A 22798-nucleotide genomic window follows, 5' to 3' on the forward strand; every position below is an offset into this window, starting at 1 on the left:
GGAAACTTCGTTTTGGTTTGCTTTATTAGAAAACAGCTACAGTGAATCTTCAGTGGAACCAGATTAAGGTTCACTTACATTTGCAGCCTGTGCAGTCTCTGTCTTGGGAACGACAGCAAGGTTTGCAAACTGAGGTGGATTTTTTTTGGTCATCCAGAACTGAAAAGCCAACAAAGTATCTTCAAGCAAACAAACAAACAAACACACAAACCAGTTCAAACTTAATCTAATGTACCAACCACTGGAAAAAAAAGCACAGCTTTGGAGGAAACGGCGTTTCACCAAAGGTACAAATCTTTCATTCCAAAAAGCATCTTCTCTTTTACACTAGTAGGTGCAGCAAATCCAACTTAACACAATAAATAGTTAAACAAACACTGGGACCAGGCTGAGCCAGTTCAAGCACATTTCAGGGTAGATGTAGCTGGGAAGTAAATTTCCCACCTGCACATCACATTTCTTCACCTGGTTGGAGGTATTGTGGTGGCAGGAGTAAAGTACAGCTGGTCCCTGGTTTTTCTGTGGGGGGAAGGAATTAAGATAATTTAAGGATATACTGTACAGAGGAAATGCAAGGCTGAGCTTATATACAGATACTCCCCCGAGGCCCTGTGGAGGTGTTTCCCTCCACTGCTCCCTGCAGCTAGAAGCCATCCTCACTGCAGTCTGTGCCACAGGGACACGGAGCCACTGGGTTTCTTTGCAGTTCTCCCGCGGTCAGACAGAAACTGCCCCGGGCACAATCTTACGGATGTGTGTGTAAGACTTCCTGAGGGTAACACTCCCGTGATGAGACACCCCCCGGGGCAGGACACACTCCTCTGTCAGCTTCTGAGTTTCAGGGTCCCAGCAGAGCACTGTTGCAATGACTTCGTTCTTTTCATCTCGGCCCCCGGTGATAAACAGCTTGTTGTTGCAAGGAGAAATCCCACAACTGGCTCTCTCGTGGGTGAACTGAGTCACCAGGCACCATGTGTCTTCCTGGGGGCTGTAGGAGTAGAGGGCTTTCATTGCTCCACCTGGAGAGGAAATGGATATTTGCACTGGCCATTCCTGTAAGGGATTTTAATTAAACCATCCACTTCAACAGGGCTCTCTGTTCCTGGCATTCCTAAGAATGATTTCTGCCCCAAAGCCAAGAAAAAACAAGGTCACAGGATACTTTATTGTTTTGAAAGCCTGATCCGCAGAAGGCCACTTATTGTTCATAAGGCTGTGGAATTTAAGGCCAGAACAAACTGCTGTGATCATTCAGTGTGACCACAGTGCACCCAGAAACAGACCTTTCTCATACCTGGGGCTTCAGCTAAGGGCACAGCTTCAGAAAAGTACAATCTTGTTTAAAAGAGCTTAGACTATGAAGGACCAGGTGTGGTAAGCCATCACTGTGAAAAATGGGTACAGGATTTTTCACTAACTCCTCTTAACTTCAGTGTCCATCTGTCCATCAAACCTCCTGCCTGGAGGGCTTTTTCAAAAGCCCCTTCCTTGTTTAGGGGTTCGTCAGACTGATCCAATAATCTTCTTACAGATTTGTTAAACAGAGAATGACCTTCAGTTTCTCTGTGTTTCCCAAATTCTTGAAAGTTTTTGTGCATCTTTTCAATTTTGCAGGATCCGTTTCTCTCAATAAAATGGTCAATACCTTAATTATCAGGACAGGCTATGGAAATATATTCCCTCCTGAGACTGCCAACAGTGAAATGGTTGTTATTCTGAAATTTGTAGGGACTGGATGTGTCTTCTGTAATAGCTGTATGGAATCACAAAATTGTTAAGTTGGAAAGGATCTCTGGAGATCATTCAGTCCAACTTCCCTGCCAAGGAAGGGTCACCTGGAGCAGGTGACACAGGAACACAGCCAGGTGGGTTTGGAATGTCTGCAAAGAGGAAGACTCCACAACCTCTCTGGGCAGCTGTTCCAGTGCTCTGCCACCCTCCATGGAAAGAAGTTCTTCCTCATGTTGAGGTGGAAATTCTTTTGTTTTAGTTTATGGCCATTGCTCCCTGTTTTGTTGCTGGACACCACTGAAAAGAATCCTTAAAACCACCTTCTTACTGATAAGGTGCAACAATGCCAGGGATCCTCCCTGCTGCCAAAATGAGCATTTATCTATTGTAGTTACAAAAAATGCTGGGTCTGATAATACTAGTCCAGTATTTGAGGGATGATCAAGTCATTGTGAGGTGATTTAAACAAGTTTTATTTCCCACTTGGAGCAGACTGAAAACAGATGTTGTCACATATAGTGATTCATCTGGCTGTAATTCATCGATCTGGGTAATTTGATTGCTCTGGATGGAGGAACCAAATGCTCTTTTATCTTTTAAACTTCAGATGGGGCTGATTTCTATCTGATTGAACTATATTTGGTTCTCAGATAGGTAAACAAGGTTTACCGGTGGATGTCCCTGTCTTAAAGGTGCTGAATGAATGTAACTGGAATATCGTGTCAGTTTTTATCAGGAGTTTTATCAGCCAGCCCATAAGTCTGTGCCTTCTCTCTCTGTCATTCTGGACAAACAGGGTGAGGCCAGTCTCTGAGCTGAGAAGCATGAGGTATTTATGTACATAAAAGTTGGGGGAATTTTCAGAGCTCCTGTTTGGGAAACAAATGTTCCACTTTCCTTCTTTTGGATTTTCCAGTATCATCTGGAGATGTGTGCAGGCTCCCTTCCCCTCCATAGTTCAGCTCACCACCACCAAACTCTTCTTCTTCCATCTTTGCATCCAGTTCTGGCAACTGACTGAATTAATCCCAAGTGCAATCTAGTGAAGTTCTGGGTCTTTGGGTATCGGTGGCTCTGCTCCCATGACCTGCTCCCAGTGCTCTTAATCCTGCATAAATCCTGTGTGCAGTGAGCTGTGTAATGCTGCTGGAGAGGAGAGGGGGCACGATGTAGTGGTAAAATCATGCCCTTGCTACTCTGAACACACATTTGGATGGCTTTAAGCTGTCTCTGGGCTAGGTCCAGCTTTCCAAGATACCTGCCACACAAACAGGCATTTTGACTTGGTGAGTCTTTACTCCTGTCTGTGAAGGTGCCGTGTTCCCATCCCTTGTAAGCTCAGTGGGAAGAGCCACCTGACTATTTGATTACACTCCGGAGAGTTTGTGGGCAAAACTAAGACACAGAAGGGAGCCCTGCTGTGTCTGGACAAGGAGAACCATTGGTGCTTCACTTACCCACCACATAAATGTGGTCACGGAAGCTGGCGGCGTTGATGCACTTGGCTTCCACCGGCATCGGCGCCTTCAGGCTCCACGTGTTGGTTGCAGGGTCGTAGCACTGGGTCTTGTCCGTCGCCAGCTTCCCGTTGGGCCCTCCCCCGATCACGTAGAGCCTCTTCTTGTAGCTTGCTGCTGCAAAGGAGCTCACGTTGACCATCAGGGGAGCAGCCTGGGGACCATAAACATCGTTAGTAACCATCTGAAGGAGTCAGACTGACGTCTGTGGGGTGTGAGCCTGTGGAATTTGAAGTCAGACGTCCCTTTTATGATATCCCTTTTTAAGCAGGGTTCAGAAGATGACATTTCTAGGGATAAGGTAGAAGTATTCAGCTTTTTCTTAAGACTGAAGAAACCCTTAAAAATATATGTTCAGTTCAAATGCTGAAATTAAAATTACATGATGCACAATTGAAAAACCAGGAAATGTCAGAATTACCCCAGATCTCCTTAACATACTTACATACATAGAAAAGAAAATATGAAATTTGTTCATAGCGATCTTTCTACTTGCAGCTGTGATTGTTAGATTCACCCACATTGCTCTGTGTAATCTAGAAACTGGGGTTTGTGTCTGCCATTATGACGCCTAGTTTCATTACTGACATGGATTAATTGGCTGTCTAATTCTCTCCTCTCATTGCTTGAAGTACAGTTAATAGAACTGGGGTTTTTTCCTGTTTACCTTGAGACCTTTACTTTCAGCTTAAATGCAGCATATATAATGCACAGGTTGATATTCACATTTTATATACATAATGTAACAGAGAGTAGTTTTGAGCCTGTGCTCTGGTTCATGTGTGCCATGCTCATACTCACTGATTTCTGGACTACTAGCTTTAAAAGCCAATGAAGAAAAGAAAAGTTAGGCATTAGATGTCTCACAGGCAATGACTGACCAGCGATCCAGGGATTTTTACTTTCTGAAGGATATGCATTTCTACACAGAAAAATATTTAGGGTCTTTACAGACCAGAAATACTTAAAAGAATTGTACAAGATCATTTCTATGATTCCAAACCCAAACATTTTCCAAATAAAATGTTCCAAATGAGTAAAATGTTATGTGATGCAGCATCTTACCTCTGACCAGCAGTTATGAAAGGGATCATAAGCTTCCATGCTGTTAATTCTCTGCATGCCATCAAAGCCACCAATGACATATACTTTGCCACCCAACACTGCCATTTTATGCCTCCATCTCCCAATACTTAGGAACTCAATTTGTATCCATTTGTTGATGGAGGCGTTGTATTTCCAGACATCGTGCTTTGTTTCTTTGCCACCTGCAGTGTACATGACACATGTAAATATGATAGAATAGCTTGTATTTACTCAAAATCTCCAACATGTTTAAATTTAAATATGTTCTCTCTCAACAGAAAGTAATTAATTTTTACTTATTATTAACTTCTTAATTAACTACACCAATGACCTGGCCTATTATAGCAGAAGAAAATTTCTACATTTAGTTTACTTAATGGTAAAGGAAACTCTGAATAATTTCCACAGCCAAATATTCAGTAAAGATAAATCACTGTTTCTCACTTTACCAGACCACAGCCATTTTCATTTCAAAACCGAGTGCACAACCAACCACACACAGTGTGGTGATGTGCAGGAGATTTCTGTGCACCACCAGGGCTTTGCAGAATGCAGCAAAGGGACGAATAAACAAACATGATTTCCACAAGACAGGGGAGGATGCTGCAGCTGGTAGTGCCAAATCCCTCACAGACAGGCCTGCACTGGGGAACTGCCAGTTTGTGCTGGGTGGATCCAGCCAGCCTCGTGGTTTGCAGCGTAAAGCAAAAGACCTGACTCTGAACTCCTATCAACAGTAGACCTGCATGACCTGTTGGAAGTTTTGCTATTCAACCATAGGACCATATGGCTGGGATCTCATTTTTGTATCTCTCCTTCTCTGTCTCTGCAGACTTGGATTTGCTTCATGTTTATAGCTCAGAGATCAGAGCAGGATCCTGCACACTCATTCTAGAGCTGACTTGCAAGTGAGAGCAGTGTTTTAAATGAGCACTTTTGTTTGCCTACAGTTTCTGGTGTAACTGTAATACAAACGGATCTAGTTAAGCCTGAAACCACATTTACAGACTGAGTAGCTTATTCCATCATCTGCAACCTGATTAAACATTTGCTTCACTGGTGAATATACTGAAAAGAGAATTCATATTCTATTGAGAAAGTGTCTGCCTTCATTGGTATTCTGTACTGCAGCCAGATCGCTGCAAACTGATGGAGCCTATCTCTGGGCCAAACAGCAGATTGAATGGGAGATAATTAGCATGCTAGAAAGAGTCGTTTGTAATGCTTTTGTCTCAGTATTTTTCACATGTATGTGTTGAATTTTATTTGCACTCAAATAGCTGAAGTGGCTGAAGGGCCTGAATGCAGCATTCATGGGTACAATGGGGCTGAGAGACTGCAGGTGTTCCCTTTCCTCTCCCTAGAAATTTCCCTGTGACTTGTGCTTTCCTGCACAGGCTGAAACTCTGGTGGGACCCTGAGCTGGACCAGTACGTGAATTTACTGCACATCAGGGGGACAGGGAGAGAACTGGAGGTTTATTTTATTTCTGTTCTTTCTCTAGACAACAGTTCTTTCTAATTTGAGGAGGAATTGTAACTGCATTAGTAAAAGTAACAGAATGGTGAATGATAATTCATGTCATTTTTAGTTATGCTACAAATGTATTATTTCAGGTCATCCAGTCAAAGCATTTAAACTGTTTGGGAGAAATCATGATCTAAAAGTAGTCATAGTCTTGTGGAAAGGAATTTGCTATTGTTCAGATGCTAGAAGGGCAGGGAAGACTCCAGGCCATACCAAGACACTGAGGGAAATGAGCACATGGGAGGGGAGATCAAGTTAGAAAAGATGCAAGCCAGGTTAGAGAAGAAGCAAGTTACAGGAGGTAAAAGAAAGAAAACAAGAGTAGAAGGACATGCAGGAAGGACCAGATGCTTAATTGGGATTGAGACACTAATAATTTGGTTTAGCTAGAAGAAAACTCTTAATGGCTTTGGTCCACTCAGCCTTTTATTGGGGTGGGAAAGGCAAAAAGGAGAAAGACAAAGAGGGAATGGAGAGAGTCAAAGATATGAAATTAAGCAGAGAAGGAGGAAAGAGAACCTGTGAGAATAGCAGCAAAGGGAAAACCAGCTTAGACTCACCACAGCAAGGAATATGTTAGCCTGGCCTGGAGGGAGCCTGGATAGACCATCAAAGAAAAGTGGAGAAGATACACTGGAAAAGATGCCAGGAATAAAAGGATGCAAAAAGCACGTAACCTTTAAAAAGAGGAAGTGGTAGGAGATTAAAGGCAAATGGAAAAGAGACCTCCCAACTCAAGGGTGTGAGTGTGAGGGGTATTCCCTAGCTGGGATGTTTGACTTAGGTTTCTCTCTACAGCTAACTTTTAACAGAGGGACTCATCCCAGAATTAAAAGAAACTCTCTATAGTGGGCTGAAAGGAAAAACCTCTTTTATTTGTAACTAGGGAAGGAATAATCTAATCTTATCCCAGGATAAAGATTTAATAAACTTTAAATTGGAATGAAGTATCAAAAATTTGTGGATTCCCAAAAGAAGGAATGCGATGGAAGGCTGTGGACCCCTATTCATACTTAAGCAAAGCATTCAGACTTTGGCCCTCCCTCCTCCATTCTACTCTCCTATTTTAAGGGAGTGTAGAATTTGGTGGTTGATTTTGCAGAAAAAAAGGTATCCTCCCCATGGAAGCCCTGCTCTGTAACTTGACAATGATGAAAAGCATGCTGTCACTTTTCCTCTGGAAAGCAGAACAAGATCATCAGACTTGTTTTTGACAGGCCACCAAAACCAGCTGTCAAACTGACCAACAAGCTTGAGTTTAACATTTTTGATTGTCAAAGTAAGATCTTTGTAGCTTCAGGATCAAACCTCTGTGTGGAGCTCAACTGTGTTTGTATGGGAAGTTAAATAGGGTTTTGCTTATGCATGTGGAGCTGCAAATGGATAGGTCACAGAGGATGTTGGAGCAATTCTTCTTCATTTAATGTTTGGTAAACTGTTCCCCAGAGCCCTTGCATGACCACGGTCACTGAGAGTTTAGGGTCACTGAGTGTTTGGGGTGCTGCTTCACAAGTACCCATGCATATAGATTAATATTGCTTAAAAAGGAATCCTGTGCTAAAATCAGAGCTAGGCAGTGTCCTCACACATTCAGTGCTCTCTGGAGCCTGTTCAAAGCCAAAGCATTTGGAATACCTGTAGTGCTTAATTTTCCTAAAGCTGCCTCAGGCATGGTCTCGATAAAAGCTGGAAATAACTGTGAGAACCCTCAGCTCCCCTCTTGCACTCCCAGTGTCTTGTTCCTTACCCGATATGTAGACTTCATTTTTTAGGGTAATGCATGCAAACTCCACCCATTTTTTATTCTCATTCTCCGGCTCCTGCTCTGTGATTGGTAATTTTGCTACTTCCAGGCGGCTTCGCCTCAAAGGATCCAGGCAAGTCACTTCTGCTACAAACTTCTCATCTTTTGTACAGCCCCCTATGATCATAAACACCTCAGACTGGAACTCGTGCATCCTGGGCTTGGTCCTTTCTGTAATAATCTAAATGCAAGTGAGACAGAGTGAGTACACAGGGCACTTACATCTACAATTACAGAAAGATCTGGTGACCTTTTTTCTGATTACCTGTTCTGCAAATCACAACAAATTTACATCAGCTCAACCAATTATCCAGTGCCTTCTAAGCTAAAATCCTGGAAAGCATATTAGAAGCTTTCCATAGAAGTTGCTGTATCCTTCTTTCAGTAGGATTTTTCCAACTCTGTACTTAGTTGCTTTTGCCTATCAACTAGGATCCTTTTGGGAATTCCCAGAGTGGCACCAAGAGGTCTGAAGGTGAGCAGTGGTGCCAAGGCTGGGTACATGATAGGCAGCTGAAAAAGACAGGTTTTATTTGCTGCTGATAGTGAGGGCAAGGTAGGAAGGCCCCAAGGTTTGTGTATGCCCTGGGGAGCTTGAAGAGAGCAAGGTTGCAGTTAGTGCTACCAGAAAATAAGTGCACTCATTATTTGTCCTGAAGACCTATGTTAGAGTGTCAAAGCACTGACAGTTCTCAACTGTGGAGGTGGTTTTTTTTATTTGTTTCTTTGTGTATAAGCTTTTATTTCAAGCCAAAATTAGAAGATTTACTTAAAGCCAGCACTAGGCTCTGAAACATGGTTAGCTCTAATTTACTGCCTGCCAGCTCGGTTTATTGACCAGGTCTTTGTTTCAGGGACACTGGAAAAAGTCACTTCCCAGGTACATGTTCACCAGGAGCAAAGAATGCAGAGGGTGCTTGGAAACTTGTGTTCTGCTTGGAGAAAATATTTGCAAGCAAGACCCACAGGTTAAATGCTGTGCCAGGAGGCAGCTTACTTAAAGTTTTGCTTCTCATTCTACTTTTAGCATGTTTCTATAAATTGGCATAATTTATCTACATTAAAAAATATTATTTACACAGATGTGAATCTTGCATTTTGACTATGTTTAGAGAATTATTAGGCAAATTTTTTTAAACATCTGTCCCAGAACTTGCCAGGTCTCAGGGCTCTGTTCTAACCTGTCTGCCACCACTGCCAGGCGTCAGCCAGCCTGGGGGAGGGCAGCTGGCAGCGGCTGGCCCTTTGAAGATGAGTGTAATGAGTGTTCAGCCCGGGGCAACATTCCCCTTATCTGTCCTATGTGGACCTGAGAGCACTGCTGAGTGGGACAAGGCTTGCTCCAGGAGTTCCCCCCAGACTGGCTGGCACTGCCCCAGGTCACTGTGTACTGTCTTACGCAGTGTCTCACTGGCACAAAACACACTTGGTTTCTCCCCCCATGCCAGTGACACATCCACTGTTAGTGATGGGTCCACAACACGCTCCTGAGGCCTCCTGCCCTCCTCTGACTCTCTGACTGAGAAGGCACACACATTTCCTCACACACTCACATACTTTGCTCCTGTTGTGAAATCTGACCTTTTGGTTGCCCTCCTCTCTACCCCATGTTCTGGGCAAGGAAATGTGACTGATACCTAACTTTCCGAAGAGGACAGGCAATTGAAGAATTGGAGATCCACCACAGCCTGCCTTGAGCAGGTGGAACAGGACTCGACTGGATGTCAAGATGAACCTGTGTCTTTGGGTGCAGGGAGCTCTGCGAATGGCACATAGACAGACCTCTCCTCTGGAAGAGACCATCTTCTTCACAGGAGATTCTCTCTTATGAAACATTTTCTCCCGTAAGTAACAGGTAGACATGTTACATATTCACATTTGAAAGAATCATTACAGATTGTGGCACAGTTTAGTGGGAAAATTATTCTTCCTTTCTTAGGCTTGAAGTAACAGCTGAGAGGGTGAGGTGTCAGGAGCAACTGGAGAAGTCACCTGGGGTCTTTGTTTAGCTGAGCAAGAGTGTGTATGAAGGGTCAAGCTCAGATGTTCATAAACAGGAAGATGTACACTGTTTTAAAACAACCCTCCAAAAGCTTCTAAACTCTCTAAGTCAGCAGGATGAATTGTGAGGCCCATCTTGACTTTTCAGTAGCACCAGTTAGTGAAACTGCAGTGCTAGTACCTTTTTCTGCCCCATGGTACTGCTCCTTCTAATGGGATTTTTGAGCTGAAGCATGAGACACTTAGAAAGAGTGGCCAATACCTTCCTATTTTACTCACCTCATTGCCTGACAGATGGTACATTCTTGCTTCCTGGAGCAAAGGAAATACATCTGGACACTGTCTAATGAGTTGGTCGGCTTCAACAGTCTCTACGAAGTACCAAGGGTCCAGGAGGGGCAGCCGGACATTCTCCAGCACGTACGGCAGGAGGGAAAACCTTTCCGACTCCTTGTAGCGCACCCAGTTCATCACGGTTTCGAACACCTGGGCCTCCTCCGTGACATACAGGTCATCACTCTTGAGTGTGCTGCACAGGATGTCAGCTGGCAGCTCCAGGAACTCCTCGTAGTTCAGGACCTGGGTGAAGTTCTGGATGATATAGTTCTGCACTTGTTGTTTCAGGCTGTGCAGGGAGTGGGCATCAGCAAGCCTCAGGATGCCAACGCAGTTCTCCGGCTGGAGGGCCTCGGTGAGAAAGCTGGCACAAGCATCCACCATGCGAAGGAACTGTGGGCAGAAAAAGCATGTTTAAGGCCAGAGTGGTTACTGTCTGACTGTATCACAGGAAAGCTATGGAGTTCGGGGCTGGGTCCCAACCACCCATGCTCTACATGAGGCCAGGTATCTCCCAGAGTCTGCAGTCTGAAATGAGAATTTCTTCCTCCCTCTCTTTTTTCTCCCTCTGCATCCATATTGCTCCTTTTTCCTCTTGCAGGATGCAGAGGACCTGTGAGACTCATGAATTTCATTTGTTTCACAAGAGGGTTTTCTAACATTGATCCATGAGATTTCAAAGCACTGGCAATCGTGGAGATGAACACACATAAGGTCCCCAGGCTCCCAATGTACTTACCCTGCTTCATCTTGCAGACCTGCTTTATCAGCCCAGACCAACTAGAACAGAGTCTGGTTGTGGAGTGCAGGTGGCTCCGCTGTCTGCATTTGTGTTCCCACCATCAGAACTCCGAATGTGTCTGAGGTCTTGTGAGAGTGGTGGAAAATGAGTGCTGAGGTCTGGGAGGTTTGGACCAGAGTGCTGCCCCCAAAGAGGGCATGGGCAGCTGTCCTGAACTGGGGTCAGAGGCAGGAAGAAATTTGCCATCAGCAAATCTTTGAGTTGTCAGATAGCCAGGGCTGTCTGGCAAGAGTCTTGTTGGGGGTGGTCCTTTGGAGGTTCTAGTGACCTTTGTTTTCCTAGTCATCGCCACTGGCTGAAAAAATATGGATGTGCATTTCACAGAGTCTGCTTCATGGAAGTACTGGCTGTGTTTGCATTCAGTGGGACAGCACAACCGCTCTCATGAATTTCCTTGGCACAATAACCCCACCTGAGGGTCCCAAATGTGCAGATCCTGGGCCACAGATGTCTGTGGGGCATTTGCCATGAACTATGATCTGAACTGGATTGCTAGTTATTATTTAGGAATTGGGAAACAGTTTTGGGTAGAACTGATAAGTTACAGTGCTTCATCCTGGGTTTTCCATCACCTCTGTGACATCAGATATGGATACAGCATCAGTACTTCGTGCTGGTTTTGTCAGTGAACAGTGCAAACAGCAAATACACAAAGACGGGTCAGAGCTGATGCTCTGCATTTCCATCCACGCTTTTTGTGTCTTCTTTCCATCCAGTGTCAGCAAGCAAACTATTTTAACTCGTTCTGTCTCACTGGGGAAAATTGCACAACAGTAATTTAGGGGCAAAGAGGAAGCGAAACATTTTTGAACCCTGTAGTATGTAGATTTGTTTCAGTAATTAGAGTAGAATCTTCCAGACCCGTCGGTGTCGTGTTGACACATTTAGACTGTTTATCAGAGCTGAGCGATCGCAGACGCTGTGTACAGACTGCCTGGTTCCTGTTTTACATTTAGATGTGGTCAAGAGTTTAGAGAAATGCAACTGGCTGATGAGCAGGGGTATGTGAGGTCTCAGAATGTGCTGTGATATAAATATGCTGGTGGCACGTGGTGGCACTGCAGTGGAGCCCTCGGAGCCCGCCACGTTCACCTTGCCCGTTCTCTGGGCTAGCACAAGGCAAGCACTTTGAACTCACCAGTGCCCTTCCCTGAGGATCTACCACCAAGTAATCCTCAGGCCTGAGGCAGGTTAAGCATTGGCCTTATTAAACTTATTAGGCATGAAGCATTAGAAGTTGTCAGTAATGAGACACAAAGAAAACAAACGTAGGATTTGCCAAGGTCACTCATCAAGTCATCCACAAGTCTGGGAATAGACCCCAAAACAATGTTCTCACCAGCCTACAGCAAACCACTGTAGAGTGCTCTAATTATTTATACACGGCTTGTTAAGAGCCATACCCAGGAGGTGACACCAGAGGGTTTTCTCCTGGAAGGTGCACACTGGTCCAACAGCCAGCAGGCCCCACTAACCACTCTGGGGAGCTGCTTGTGGCCAGGCAGATGCAGAACTGTGAGGTGTGGGTGTGAGAAACAGCCATGCTGAGGGCTTAACTAGAGAGGCTGGACTGCTTGGGAGCAGGACTTTCCGTGGCTGCTGCTCCTCATCTCTGTGCTGCAGTGTCTCCCCACCACTCCCTTCATTTAGAGACAAAATTCCCCCCAAAACTCCCCCAAAATTTGCTGGGCATACATCAGTCAGTCCCAGGAGAGTAGGTGACTCAAGAGAGCATCAGAAGGAAGACACCTCAGCCTCTGCTTCATCTGCTCTGATTAGTCTGTCAGAGCTCTGAATTTTCTTCTTGCCCTCTGTGAGTACCCCTCCTAATGCCACCCCAGGCACTTGAAAAGCCCTGTTCCCTGGGAACAGTTTCTACAATAAGTGTCTTTCTCCTCATACCCATTTGAATCCAGGTTCTTACTTGCTAGAGACATCCCATATGCTTACTTGGCCTTCCCTCTGAATAATAGAATTTATTCTCCCCATTTAAGTCCTTGCTTGTCCCAGCTTTGATTCAATGGTCTAGTGGAAGCAGTGCCAGCAGCCCTGCCTCCTGCTAGAACCCCTAGAAAGGGAAGGGAACGGTGGCTAAAAGGGCTCTTATTCATAATCCCTCTCTGTATGCAGGACACTTCAGGGTCAGATCCCACCCCCTGCAGCTGTGGGGCCCTGAACACCCTCTCTGCTGTGGCTGCAGGGACAGCACGTCCCGCTCAGCAGTGACACCTGAGCCCCAAGGGAGCCCCACGGCCACTGGAGGGGCACAGCCAGGGTCACAGCCACCCTGGCTGGTGGCTTTCTGAGCCTGAGCCCATCTCCCACCTGGAGCTGCCCCGAAGCCCTTCCTTAGCGAGTCGTGCCCTCTGGTCTGGCAGGGCCAGCACTGCACGGTGGCTGTGCCGCTGCTGGCACTGTCCTGTGACAGCCACCCTGGCTCTTCACTGCTCACTGGCTGCAGGGTGGTTGTCAGATATTGATAAGGTGTTTTTCTTAGAGTGTCTTTTTCATGGAAAGTGGATTAACAGAGGGATGAGAGGTACTTTGGGAGCCAGTAGGGCCATCAGGCACATCGGGCTTCAGCTTCAGCTGTGCCCTGAGGGCAGAGCAGACCTGCTCTGCTTAGAGGAGGGAGTTCCAGGACATCCTCCAGTGTTCCCTCTGCGTATGGCATTTCCACAGCAGTGGGCATCACAGCCCTTGGCAACGATACTGTTTCTTTTTCATCTGCTCAGGAGCTTGCTTCCCTCCCACCATCTCTTTGCTTCCACCACAGCAGCTGACATGGCCCCTCGCCCAAACCCTGCTGAGGGAGTGGGGTAACACAGAGGTTCCTGGAGGGGCAGGAGGGGTGCAGACAGGTCTGAAGATTGATGTTGAGTTATGGTGGGGGAAGCAGAGCTCTCTGCCATGGCCCTGAGAAGCAGCTGAGATCTTGCCCCCACCCAGAGGTGAAAGGACGAGCAGCTCTGCAGGCAGTGTGGGTGGCAGAGGGTGTTGAGGCTGATCCAGGGTGGGCACCAGCCTTGCAAGCACCGTGGCTGGGCAGCCGCCAGCCCACACAGAGGAGGTGACTACTTAACTCGTGTTGCAACTGTGCTTTAGGTGGAAAAAATTTGTCTGGGTCACTTGAGGGTGAGGCTTAGCTGTTCAGTGTCTCCCTGTTCCAAACCCTTCACCGGTTCCCCCAGGAGGAAAGGGCACAGCAGCAGGGATATCTGCTTTATCCAAACAGCCTTCCACCCCTTCCTGCTGTCAGTTCTGGCTGCATTTGGTCAAAACTTATTGAAAGGGGGTAAGGGAAGGCATAATTCCATAAAACTTTTTCAAAAATCGTTTCTAGAGAAAAGAGGATTATCTATATTGGAATATCTATATTGGAATATCTAGAACTGTGCAAGTTATTTCTTCTTTGGTTCATTGTCAAGTCTGTGAAATTAAAAACAGGCACTACCACAAGTTGTTGCTAGTCAGATAAAAGGGTTCTATTTCGAATTTGGATTTTTCACATGTCATTAATTGGAAAGAATTTCCCAAACAAAAACGTGACAATAAATAATCTTCTCAGCTGTCAATAAACTGAAATGAAACATTTGATTCTTTCAACTCACTCTTTGTTCTGCCAGCTTGATTTCAATCATGGCCAGGCTTCGCGAACAAAGATTTGGGAAGGCTCTATCCACATTTGCTACAGACACGCTGGTGGCTTATGAGGCCAATACGTGACAGACATATCCGATTACAAAAGGCACAGCAGAAAGACTCCTTAGACGGTGTATTCTGCAATACACGGTTCTTTCTGCGTTGCCTTTTCTCCTCAAGAGTGATCCTGCATGTGTTCTCAAAGGAGACAGCTGCGTTAGTAGTTACTAAATCTTTTTTACACAAAACACATTTCCAGCCCAAACCCTCACGTTTATAACATGAGGTTTTAAGGCCTTATAAATCTTGATAGTATCCAAGATGATTGCAGTAAGATTTGGGATTGTTGCTTTTAGTTGAACATTCCTGGTTTTCTATTTTTTTCTAGTTTACTCTCCCTACTTATGGCACTCTAATGATTTTATCATTACTCTAACAGGGTTTCATAGTTTTCTTAAAGCACCAGCCTTGGGAATCAAATTTACTCTTAATTTTAATGAAAAATAGGGAAGAGAAATGGAAAAACATAAGTGTATACTTTTGATAGTTTCAGAAGAAAAAACAAAACAAAACAAAAAATTGAGGAACAATCCTGAGGAAAAGGGTCCAGAAGAAAACAAAAAAGGAGACAGAAAAGTGTCCTGAAAATGAACCAAAAGTAACCATTGAATACTACCAGTTGGCAGTGTTGGTCTGCTGAAAATGTCAGTGAGTTACTGCACTGTGGGCCCAGGCGATATTAGAGCTGCACCACCTTTGCCAAGTGACCTTGGGGAGCACTTTGGGATTACTTTCCCTTCTCTCCCCACAGCAAGTACCAGCTCCCATTACCCCAAAGGCCACAGGTTCGTTGCACAGAATCCTAGAACCATTTCAGTTGGAAAAGACCTCCAAGATCATCGAGTCCAACCCCTAACCCAGCTCCACCAAGCCCACCACTAAACCCTGTCCAAAGGTACCACATCCACACGTCTTTTCAATCCCTCCAGGGATAGTGACTCCACCACTGCCCTGGGCAGCCTGTTCCTGTGCTTAAGAACTCTTTCAGCGAAGAATTTCTTCTTAGTATCCAATCTAAACCTCCCCTGGTGCAACTTGAGACAATTTCCTCTTGTCCTATCACTGTTTGCCTGGGAGAAAAGACTGACCCCACCAGGCTACAACCTTCTTTCATAGTTGTAGAGAGCGATAAGGTCCCTCCGAGCCTCCTTCTCTCCAAACTGAAAACCCCCCAGCTCCCTCAGCCACTCCTCATATGACTTGGGCTCTAGAAAGAAGAGTTCCAGAATTCCAGAGTAAAATTCCCATGTCCCTTTCAAGAATCTGAGGTCCATAATGAACCACGATGATTATGGAGTTGGGTGTTTCTTGCCTTCCTTAACGAGAGGACTGGACACACACACACATTGGCACTGGGCAGGTTCTGGTGGTTACAATTTGATGGCAATTTGCAGCTTGGGACCAGGGACTGCAATTTGTTAGACCTCACAGGTGATTTACAGGACACGTGAATACCTCGTGGACCAAGAGCTGAGTAATACTGCTCAAGTCTGGTTTCCCACAAGTCCCAGGTAGTGACTAAAACCCTTTACATCACGAGATCACAAAGGAGGATGCTGACTTTGGCTGGGCAAGCCTCCATCCCCAACGCAGTGGAGAGGGAGAGGCAAAGTTACCTTCCTGCTCTGGCCAGCCATGCCAGCCACTGCCCACTAACTCTTCTGGGCTGGAGGGTGACCTGAACCTTGGGGAGCACGGGAGGCAGCGCATGGGAACAGCTCTTGGAGGCAGAACCTGGCTCTTGGCCAGTTTGTATGGCACCCAGCACAGCAGCATTCCAGTACATGGCTGCCACTGCCTTTTTTTACCACAGTGTGAGTAAATATGAAGCAAAATGCTTCCAGAACCCACGAAATCAGAGAAGTTTGCAGTGTGTTAACCAGGGTAAGACATGGTGTTGCCAGAGCAGCAAGACTGGATCAGTGCATTTGAGTTTTCTGTACCTGAAAGAGGCTGGCGGCTTCCAAGACTTTCTGTACATTTTGCTTTGTGATGAGCATCTTGCTGGTGTAGGTGTAGTCCAAGAGTATGTTCATGGTTTCTGCATCAACTCCTTTAAGTATGATCTTCTCTTCATATTTCTCTCTTAAATCATTGCAGAACATGGCCCTGAAAAGAAAGACATTTATCTTTTACTGCTTCCCAACCAGGATGAGGCATTCTAAAAACACTTGGTTATACAGATTTCAACACAGAATGCTCTGATTGCTTCATACTTTATGCAATTATTGCATAGAAACAAGGAAAATCTTTCTGTTGCTTTCATACCTCTGTACTTGTGAGTTTGATAAGGGTTACACACATGATGGATACGTCCAAGCTGGACTCTCCAGTAGCCCTAGGGTTCCATGGCAGAAAAGGCAGCTGGGACCTTCCTCGTGTCTGGATGCTGTGGAGCAGTTGTGATGTCTCACCTGCTGGCCTCTTGCAAACTCTTTCTGTTTCTAGCACAGGTCCAGCTCATTAAGCCCCTGGCATTTTCCATACTACATTAACACTTGGACTTTTTCCCAGTTAAGAGGCTGACTTTTCCTCTGCTAAATTTTGGAAGCTTCTGGTAGGATTGTAGAGTTGGTACCTCTTGACTAGAGAAGCACTTGAATAATCATGAATTGGAACTGCTGTTAGCCAGAAAGTGCAGTGATTTCATGCATGCTGATGCCACCTCTTCTTTGGTGGATAATACTGCATTTGAAAGGTGACCACCACACACACCTTTGGCTCTAGTCAGACTTCATGTGGGAGTCAGAAATTCTCCAAGAGCTGTTTAAATCCACTTTGCATTGTGACAGCTGCACAGCAAACACACGTGTCTTCCTCTGCATTTTCAGCTCACAGATTTTTGCTTTTACTTAGGATTTTGATCAGCTTGTTCACTGCACTCAGAGAATGAGATGTCACGTCATTTGGAATCTGGCTCAACAGATCAGAATTATGTGAGGCCACTTGTAACTGCGTTGGTGAAAAACATGTGCCGATCTAAAGTGTAATTAGAAATGCTCTTTACCCTGCATACCAAACCCTTCTTTATTAGTCATGTACAATGTTGACAGGACAGTGCAACCTGGAAATGGCTGGAGGTCCCAACTCAGAGGCCATGCTTTTCTTGTAAAAGCAGTGCCAGAATAAAGCTGTCTGATTGACACATCTTACTGGAACTAAGATGTAAACAGGTTTTATTACAAAGCAGTTAGGCATGGTGAATGGCAAATGGATGGAAGATACCAGCTGCTGCTTGCTATAAGAATTACCTGTTCCTTACCTCAGCAGAAATTTTATTGCAAGGTCGTAGTCATCTCAGTGTAAAAACTGCCTTTTGGATAAAGAGACCTAACATTTTAGCAGGAAACTTGGGCAGAGAAGTTACTTGTCAGAAAAGTTGTTCAGCCAAAATTCTCATTTTCCCTCCACCCATCTCAGCTCTTTAGAGATCTTTGGTTGACTGCTCTGCCCCATGGTCAAGGTTCTGCTGCCACTGAAATCAGAGTATTTCTAAGGCATTAAGACAAAATGCTCTTTAACTTCAGTGATCACAAGACTGGGATTCACTTTGCTTCTCTCCCTCTGGCAGTGTGGAATGATGTCTGTGGGAGGCACATGGGCAGGTGGCCATTTGAAAGCAGCAGTCCCCAGTACCCACTTCTCCCTGGGATGGGGGTTTCAGCACCTGGGGGAGGGAGGTGTGCCCATGGCAGCCGTTCAATTGCGCGGGATTGACGGGTGCCGGATGCTTCATCTGAGCGAGAAACAGGCCGGGGTAGGATGCAGGTGTTGTCTGCTCTTCTTCCTTTCATCTCTTAAACTGGTGACTCCAGTCTTGTATTTAACCATCCCTGTCGGGGAGGTGAGAGTCTCACTTCCGTCCCAGCGAGCCGGAGAGTTTGATGGGATCAGTTCGAGATCCCCAGTGCCTGTGCCAGGCTGCTCAGAAACCAGCCTGGGGATTGTGGTGGTGGCTTCCCACAGGGATCTGCTCAAAGTGCTGTCGCCTCTCTGTCTCCTAATCTTTGCAATGGTATTAGAGCTCCCATAAAGCTGGGAGTGTGGACTCATGTAACATGGCTGCAACCTGCAGAAATCACACACCTAAAGCACTGTGCTCTCCCACCAGTGCTCCTCTCTAGAGTGTGGCAGGGCAGAATAGGGCAGTGCTACACAGGGGAGCTGCCTCCTGTGACCTTCCTTCTGCTCAAATGGAGTGATCCTCATTCCTGACCAGAGGAAACACCCAACACCACTCAGGCTGATCAGGCTGAGCTTCTCTCCTAGGGATTAAAATGCTGCTTCTGCACTTTTCTGTATTTACCCTCAGGAGGCTCTAAATCCTTCAGATGTGGCTACTAATTCCATTGTCTGTTTCCCCAGTTCTTGTCCCTGTGTAATTCCAAACTATACCTTTGAATCAACATGTACTCTAAGAAATGCACATGAAGTGAGGGTCCAGCACCAAATTTAGAAGCTAAAAATGGTAAATTTATAAAAAAACAGGGAGAAAGCTCAACAAAATCAATGGAGGATTGCAGTTTGTGAAGTACTTTTCAAGCATCCACCCACACTGGAGTGCTGGTTCTTGGAACTATAAACCTGACTTCAAACAACCATGCTGGAGCTTGAGGATGCTCTGGAAAATATTGCTTCAACCTCTCCCAGCCCCGTTCTCCCATTACCCTGCACAGTGCAGGAGTAAAACAACTACTGCTCCACCTTGGTCAGCTCATATTTCTTTTCTCTGCTTTATTACCATCATCCAGGCAAATGGAGAGTTAATGCTTTTATGTTTTCAGATGCAGGACGTGTCACAGGAACTAGTGTATCTACTCCCAAGCAGTGCTGAAGAAAGGACTAGAAGCTGGTAGCTTGGTTTAACTGTGTTTCAGTCAGCTGCTGGGCATTGCCTGCACTGTGGCACCCAACTCTCAGGAAGGGGGTTGTGTAATTTACTGTTGCAGGGGAATGAAGCCTGTGACTCACTGGGTCCCTTTGCTTTGCTCCTGTGCATGGCTGTTGGAGGCCCTGTAATGGCATGGAAAGTACTCATAGGAATAGTGGGATTTAAGCATTCCTTCCTTCTTTGGGCCCATGCAGCTTCTAGTGAATTACAGCAAGATGAATGAAGCTGCCTTGTGAGTAGCAGAACTGGTGAAGCTCAGTTCCCTGCAGACTTGTGTCATCTTTTCCCTCTTCACAGTAAACTCAGCTTCCCCTTCCTAAGCCCTCCATTCTCCCTGGTTATTCCTCTCTCACACATTTTGTGTCCCTCCCAGGAAGCTCAGCTCTGTGTCTGGCTGGGCAGGGGCAGCAATGCTTTGGCTGGTTCAGGGCACTGTGTGTGTTGGCTGTCCAGGACGCTGCGCTCCTTACCCAGCAGGGCACCGTGGGGCCCCAGTCCCAGCACCTTTCTTCTCCTAGCTGCAGGCTTCTGTCAAACTTGTGTGAACTTCAGTTTTGAGAATTCCATCCTCAGCCAAAGGTGACTGAAACCAACGCAAAGAGTCAGGACAAGAGGCACTGACAGTGATGTAATAAATCTCGACTCCGTGGGAGGCCAGGCCAAACAGAAGCACCCAGGGGGGCAGACCCTACACACGTGTGCAATTGGGATGCCTTGGGATGAGATGACCTCCAGCCAGGTATCCCACTTCTTTCCAAAGGACAGTCTGTAGCTCAGGACTCAATGGAAAACCAGCCAATAACTGTTATCATAAAACTATCTTTTACCCATGAAGTCCTTTTGATTGCAGCACTTTTGCTCATAATGGAATTGTGGGTTTTTTTTCAAAGTATCATTATGATAATTCTGTTTTTAATTTGTGCATCTGCTCTCGTTTCTGCACACAATGCTGGTAAGAAATATTTGGGCATCACTGCTTTTAGCTGTACATTTTCTCATAAGCAATAAATGTAGTCTCTCTGTAGAAATAATACCTGTTTCCAAATATTCACAGACACAATCTCTCTTCTAGATTATAAAAACAGAACTGTTCTTCCAGGCACTACCAGCAAAGCTTACCAGACTCCATTAAAATTAGCTTTCTGCTCATGTCACAAGTGGTCACAGGTTCTTTTTTTCTCGTGTTTCCTCTGTAGCTATTCAGTCATCTGACCACTTTAGCAGTAAAAGAAAGAAAAAAAAAACCCAGCCATGCAAATGTGATTGTTTAAATGATAGTGGAAAATCTGTGTTAAAACCGAGTTCCTCTGTGTGTCTAAAATTTGTCCTTGCTGGCCAGTTGTCTCAGATAGACTGCCTATTGTAGTGAAAGAATGAAAAATTCAAGAGGACCAGAAGGAGAGGATGCAATGGTAAAATTGCTTTCAAGGAGATATTTCCCATTGCAGTTGATTTTCAGTAATGCTAGGACAGACGGAAAATTCCCTCTCCTCCCTAACAATTTTATGCAATATATATTTTTACCCCAGAATGATAATAGAAAAATTAGCAAGTTCCACAAACCCACTCCTAGTTCAATAAAAATGCCCTGTGATCTGAATGGATATTCCTCTTTGCCCAGATCCCAAAAGGACAATACAAGAGGCTAAAGATATTTGGTTAAAGCACCCTTTTCTCATCCACTTGTCTGCCAACATTCTCCATTTTTTTTGCGTGCTGGTATCGGAACTCCAGCAAATCCACAACCTGGCACCTGCCTTATTTGAGTCTCCAACTTTAAAAAATGAGCTGAAAGATGTGAGGAATTAGAGGCTCACTGCAAATTTGCAGAGCTCAGCACTCAGTTTACACTCCTTGGAGATCTACAGTTCAAGTCTAAGAAGCGAAGTAAGTTCACTGGGTATGTTTGTTACAAGCCTTACCTGAAATAATTGCTTGCTGCAGCAAGGACCACTCGGTGACAGGAGAATTCCCTGCTGTCCACACACAGGATGACATCCGTAAGGGAATTTTCAAGCCGAAGGTTCTCCAGGCCGTTTTGGAGCACCAGAGAGAGACCCGTATCATCAAACTTGACCCTTTCGCTGCTCGAGACTTCCACCAGGTCCCCCATTTTCGTCGAGCACTCATTGTCCAAAGAGATCTCGGGCTCCTCAGAGCTCTTCTCCAGCATGTCCCCCATTTTCTGGCCAGCCCCGTCTCATTCTGTTGGTGCTTCAATCTAAAAAGGGCTCCCAAGCTTCAGACGAATCACACTGCAGAAGTTGGGCGGATTTCCTGTCCAGAGGTCTCTGCTTATCTATAGCTGTCACACACACATAACAGGAAGCCTTGCACTTTCTCATCCTGTTAACACAAACAAAGGGTGGCTTTTTTTCATTGATTTTCAGGCAGTATCAACGTGTTTAGAAAGGACTTAAGATGCCTCTGCATGTGAGAAGATTACAAGTGACAGGGAAGGCCCGCTTCCCACCCTCAAGCCAGTCCCTCACTGTTATCTGGGTCTGCTGCTTGTGATGATAGGTGCACCACAGGCCTACCGAGTAACTCCTGGGCTGGGCTGCTGAGGGAAAGGGGGCAATATTTTAAATTTCTTTTTCCAGGTAGGTGATAATTAATCACTGAGCTGGTTTGGGCTTTGTTTTTGTTTTTTTACTAACACGCTCACATATTCAGAAAGCCCTCCAAGTGGCTGTTTCTGTCCCTCATGGCATGTTAGCTGGCAAACATTGGATGGCTTTTCTTTAAGGCTAAATGGGTGTAACTCTCCCCAGGACATGGAGCAGCATCAAAGATCTCACAGCTGATGGTCTTTAGACTACACTGCTGGGCACAGGGATGTGGTCCATGCAGCCAGTGCCATGCCAGCAGCTTTGACTGATAGTGAAATCCTAGCTAGGGAGAGCCTAGGGAGGGATGTACCCACGCTCTTCCCCACCATCCCCACTGCTGCAGGTAGCTTGAGTCACAGCTACTTCTAACTTGCCATCCCCTGGGTGATGGTGGGACCAAGAGCTGTGAACCCAGAGGTGGGGACACTACAGGGGAGCTCTAGGGCTGACCCTCCAGCATGACAGGAGCTCACAGAGCACAGGGCTGAAGGTTTCACTTTCAGCTAAGAATTAATTGTATCTTCTTGACCATCACCTAGATGAGAAGCTGACCCAAGATGAGTTAATAAACCACACAGCCTATTGAAAATAACAGGGTAAATCCCCTGGCTGGCTTAGGAAGCTCACATGCTGGGGAGTAGAAAAGCACATGCCCTCTCTCTCCCCCAAGACGAATGCAGGGCCAACCTCTAACCTTGGCAGTTTGAGTGCTAACCAACCTTGCTTTTGTGATACTTATTCTAGGAATCCTTGTTTGACCAATCCACAAGTTCTTATTTTGTGTTTGGT

General features: G+C 45.6%; 1 protein-coding gene across 2 annotated transcripts; it reads right to left on the bottom strand.

Annotated features, from left to right (window-relative positions):
- KLHL6 (kelch like family member 6) lies at positions 1-21674 on the bottom strand. Of its 2 annotated transcripts, XM_039380139.1 has the most exons (8): positions 21320-21674; positions 16450-16615; positions 9946-10395; positions 7609-7846; positions 4314-4516; positions 3189-3402; positions 750-1019; positions 22-519 (listed from the first exon to the last, which is right to left on the bottom strand). In XM_039380139.1, the coding sequence occupies exons 1-8, from the start codon at positions 21577-21579 to the stop codon at positions 452-454; spliced, it is 1869 nt and encodes a 622-aa protein (XP_039236073.1). In that variant the 5' UTR covers positions 21580-21674; the 3' UTR covers positions 22-451. The 2 variants fall into 2 exon arrangements, with proteins under 2 accessions (XP_027597020.2, XP_039236073.1); XM_027741219.2 differs by having other exon boundaries at positions 1-1019.
- Positions 21675-22798: the final 1124 nt, after the last annotated feature.

Source organism: Pipra filicauda, unplaced genomic scaffold, assembly GCF_003945595.2.
Source record: "Pipra filicauda isolate LSUMZ 115617 unplaced genomic scaffold, ASM394559v2 scaffold186_size1760508_pilon, whole genome shotgun sequence".
NCBI classification, from domain to species: Eukaryota; Metazoa; Chordata; class Aves; order Passeriformes; family Pipridae; genus Pipra; species Pipra filicauda.

What these genes read in the sequence shown, in the direction of transcription:
- KLHL6 (XM_039380139.1), bottom strand. Translation starts at nt 21,579, where the DNA reads ATGGGGGACATGCTGGAGAAGAGCTCTGAGGAGCCCGAGATCTCTTTG. An exon ending in ACCATCTGTCAGGCAATGAG is followed by an intron (nt 7,847 to 9,945) that starts GTGAGTAAAATA and finishes ACTTGCATTTAG; the next exon opens with ATTATTACAGAAAGGACCAA. An exon ending in AAATGAAGTCTACATATCGG is followed by an intron (nt 4,517 to 7,608) that starts GTAAGGAACAAG and finishes TGTACACTGCAG; the next exon opens with GTGGCAAAGAAACAAAGCAC.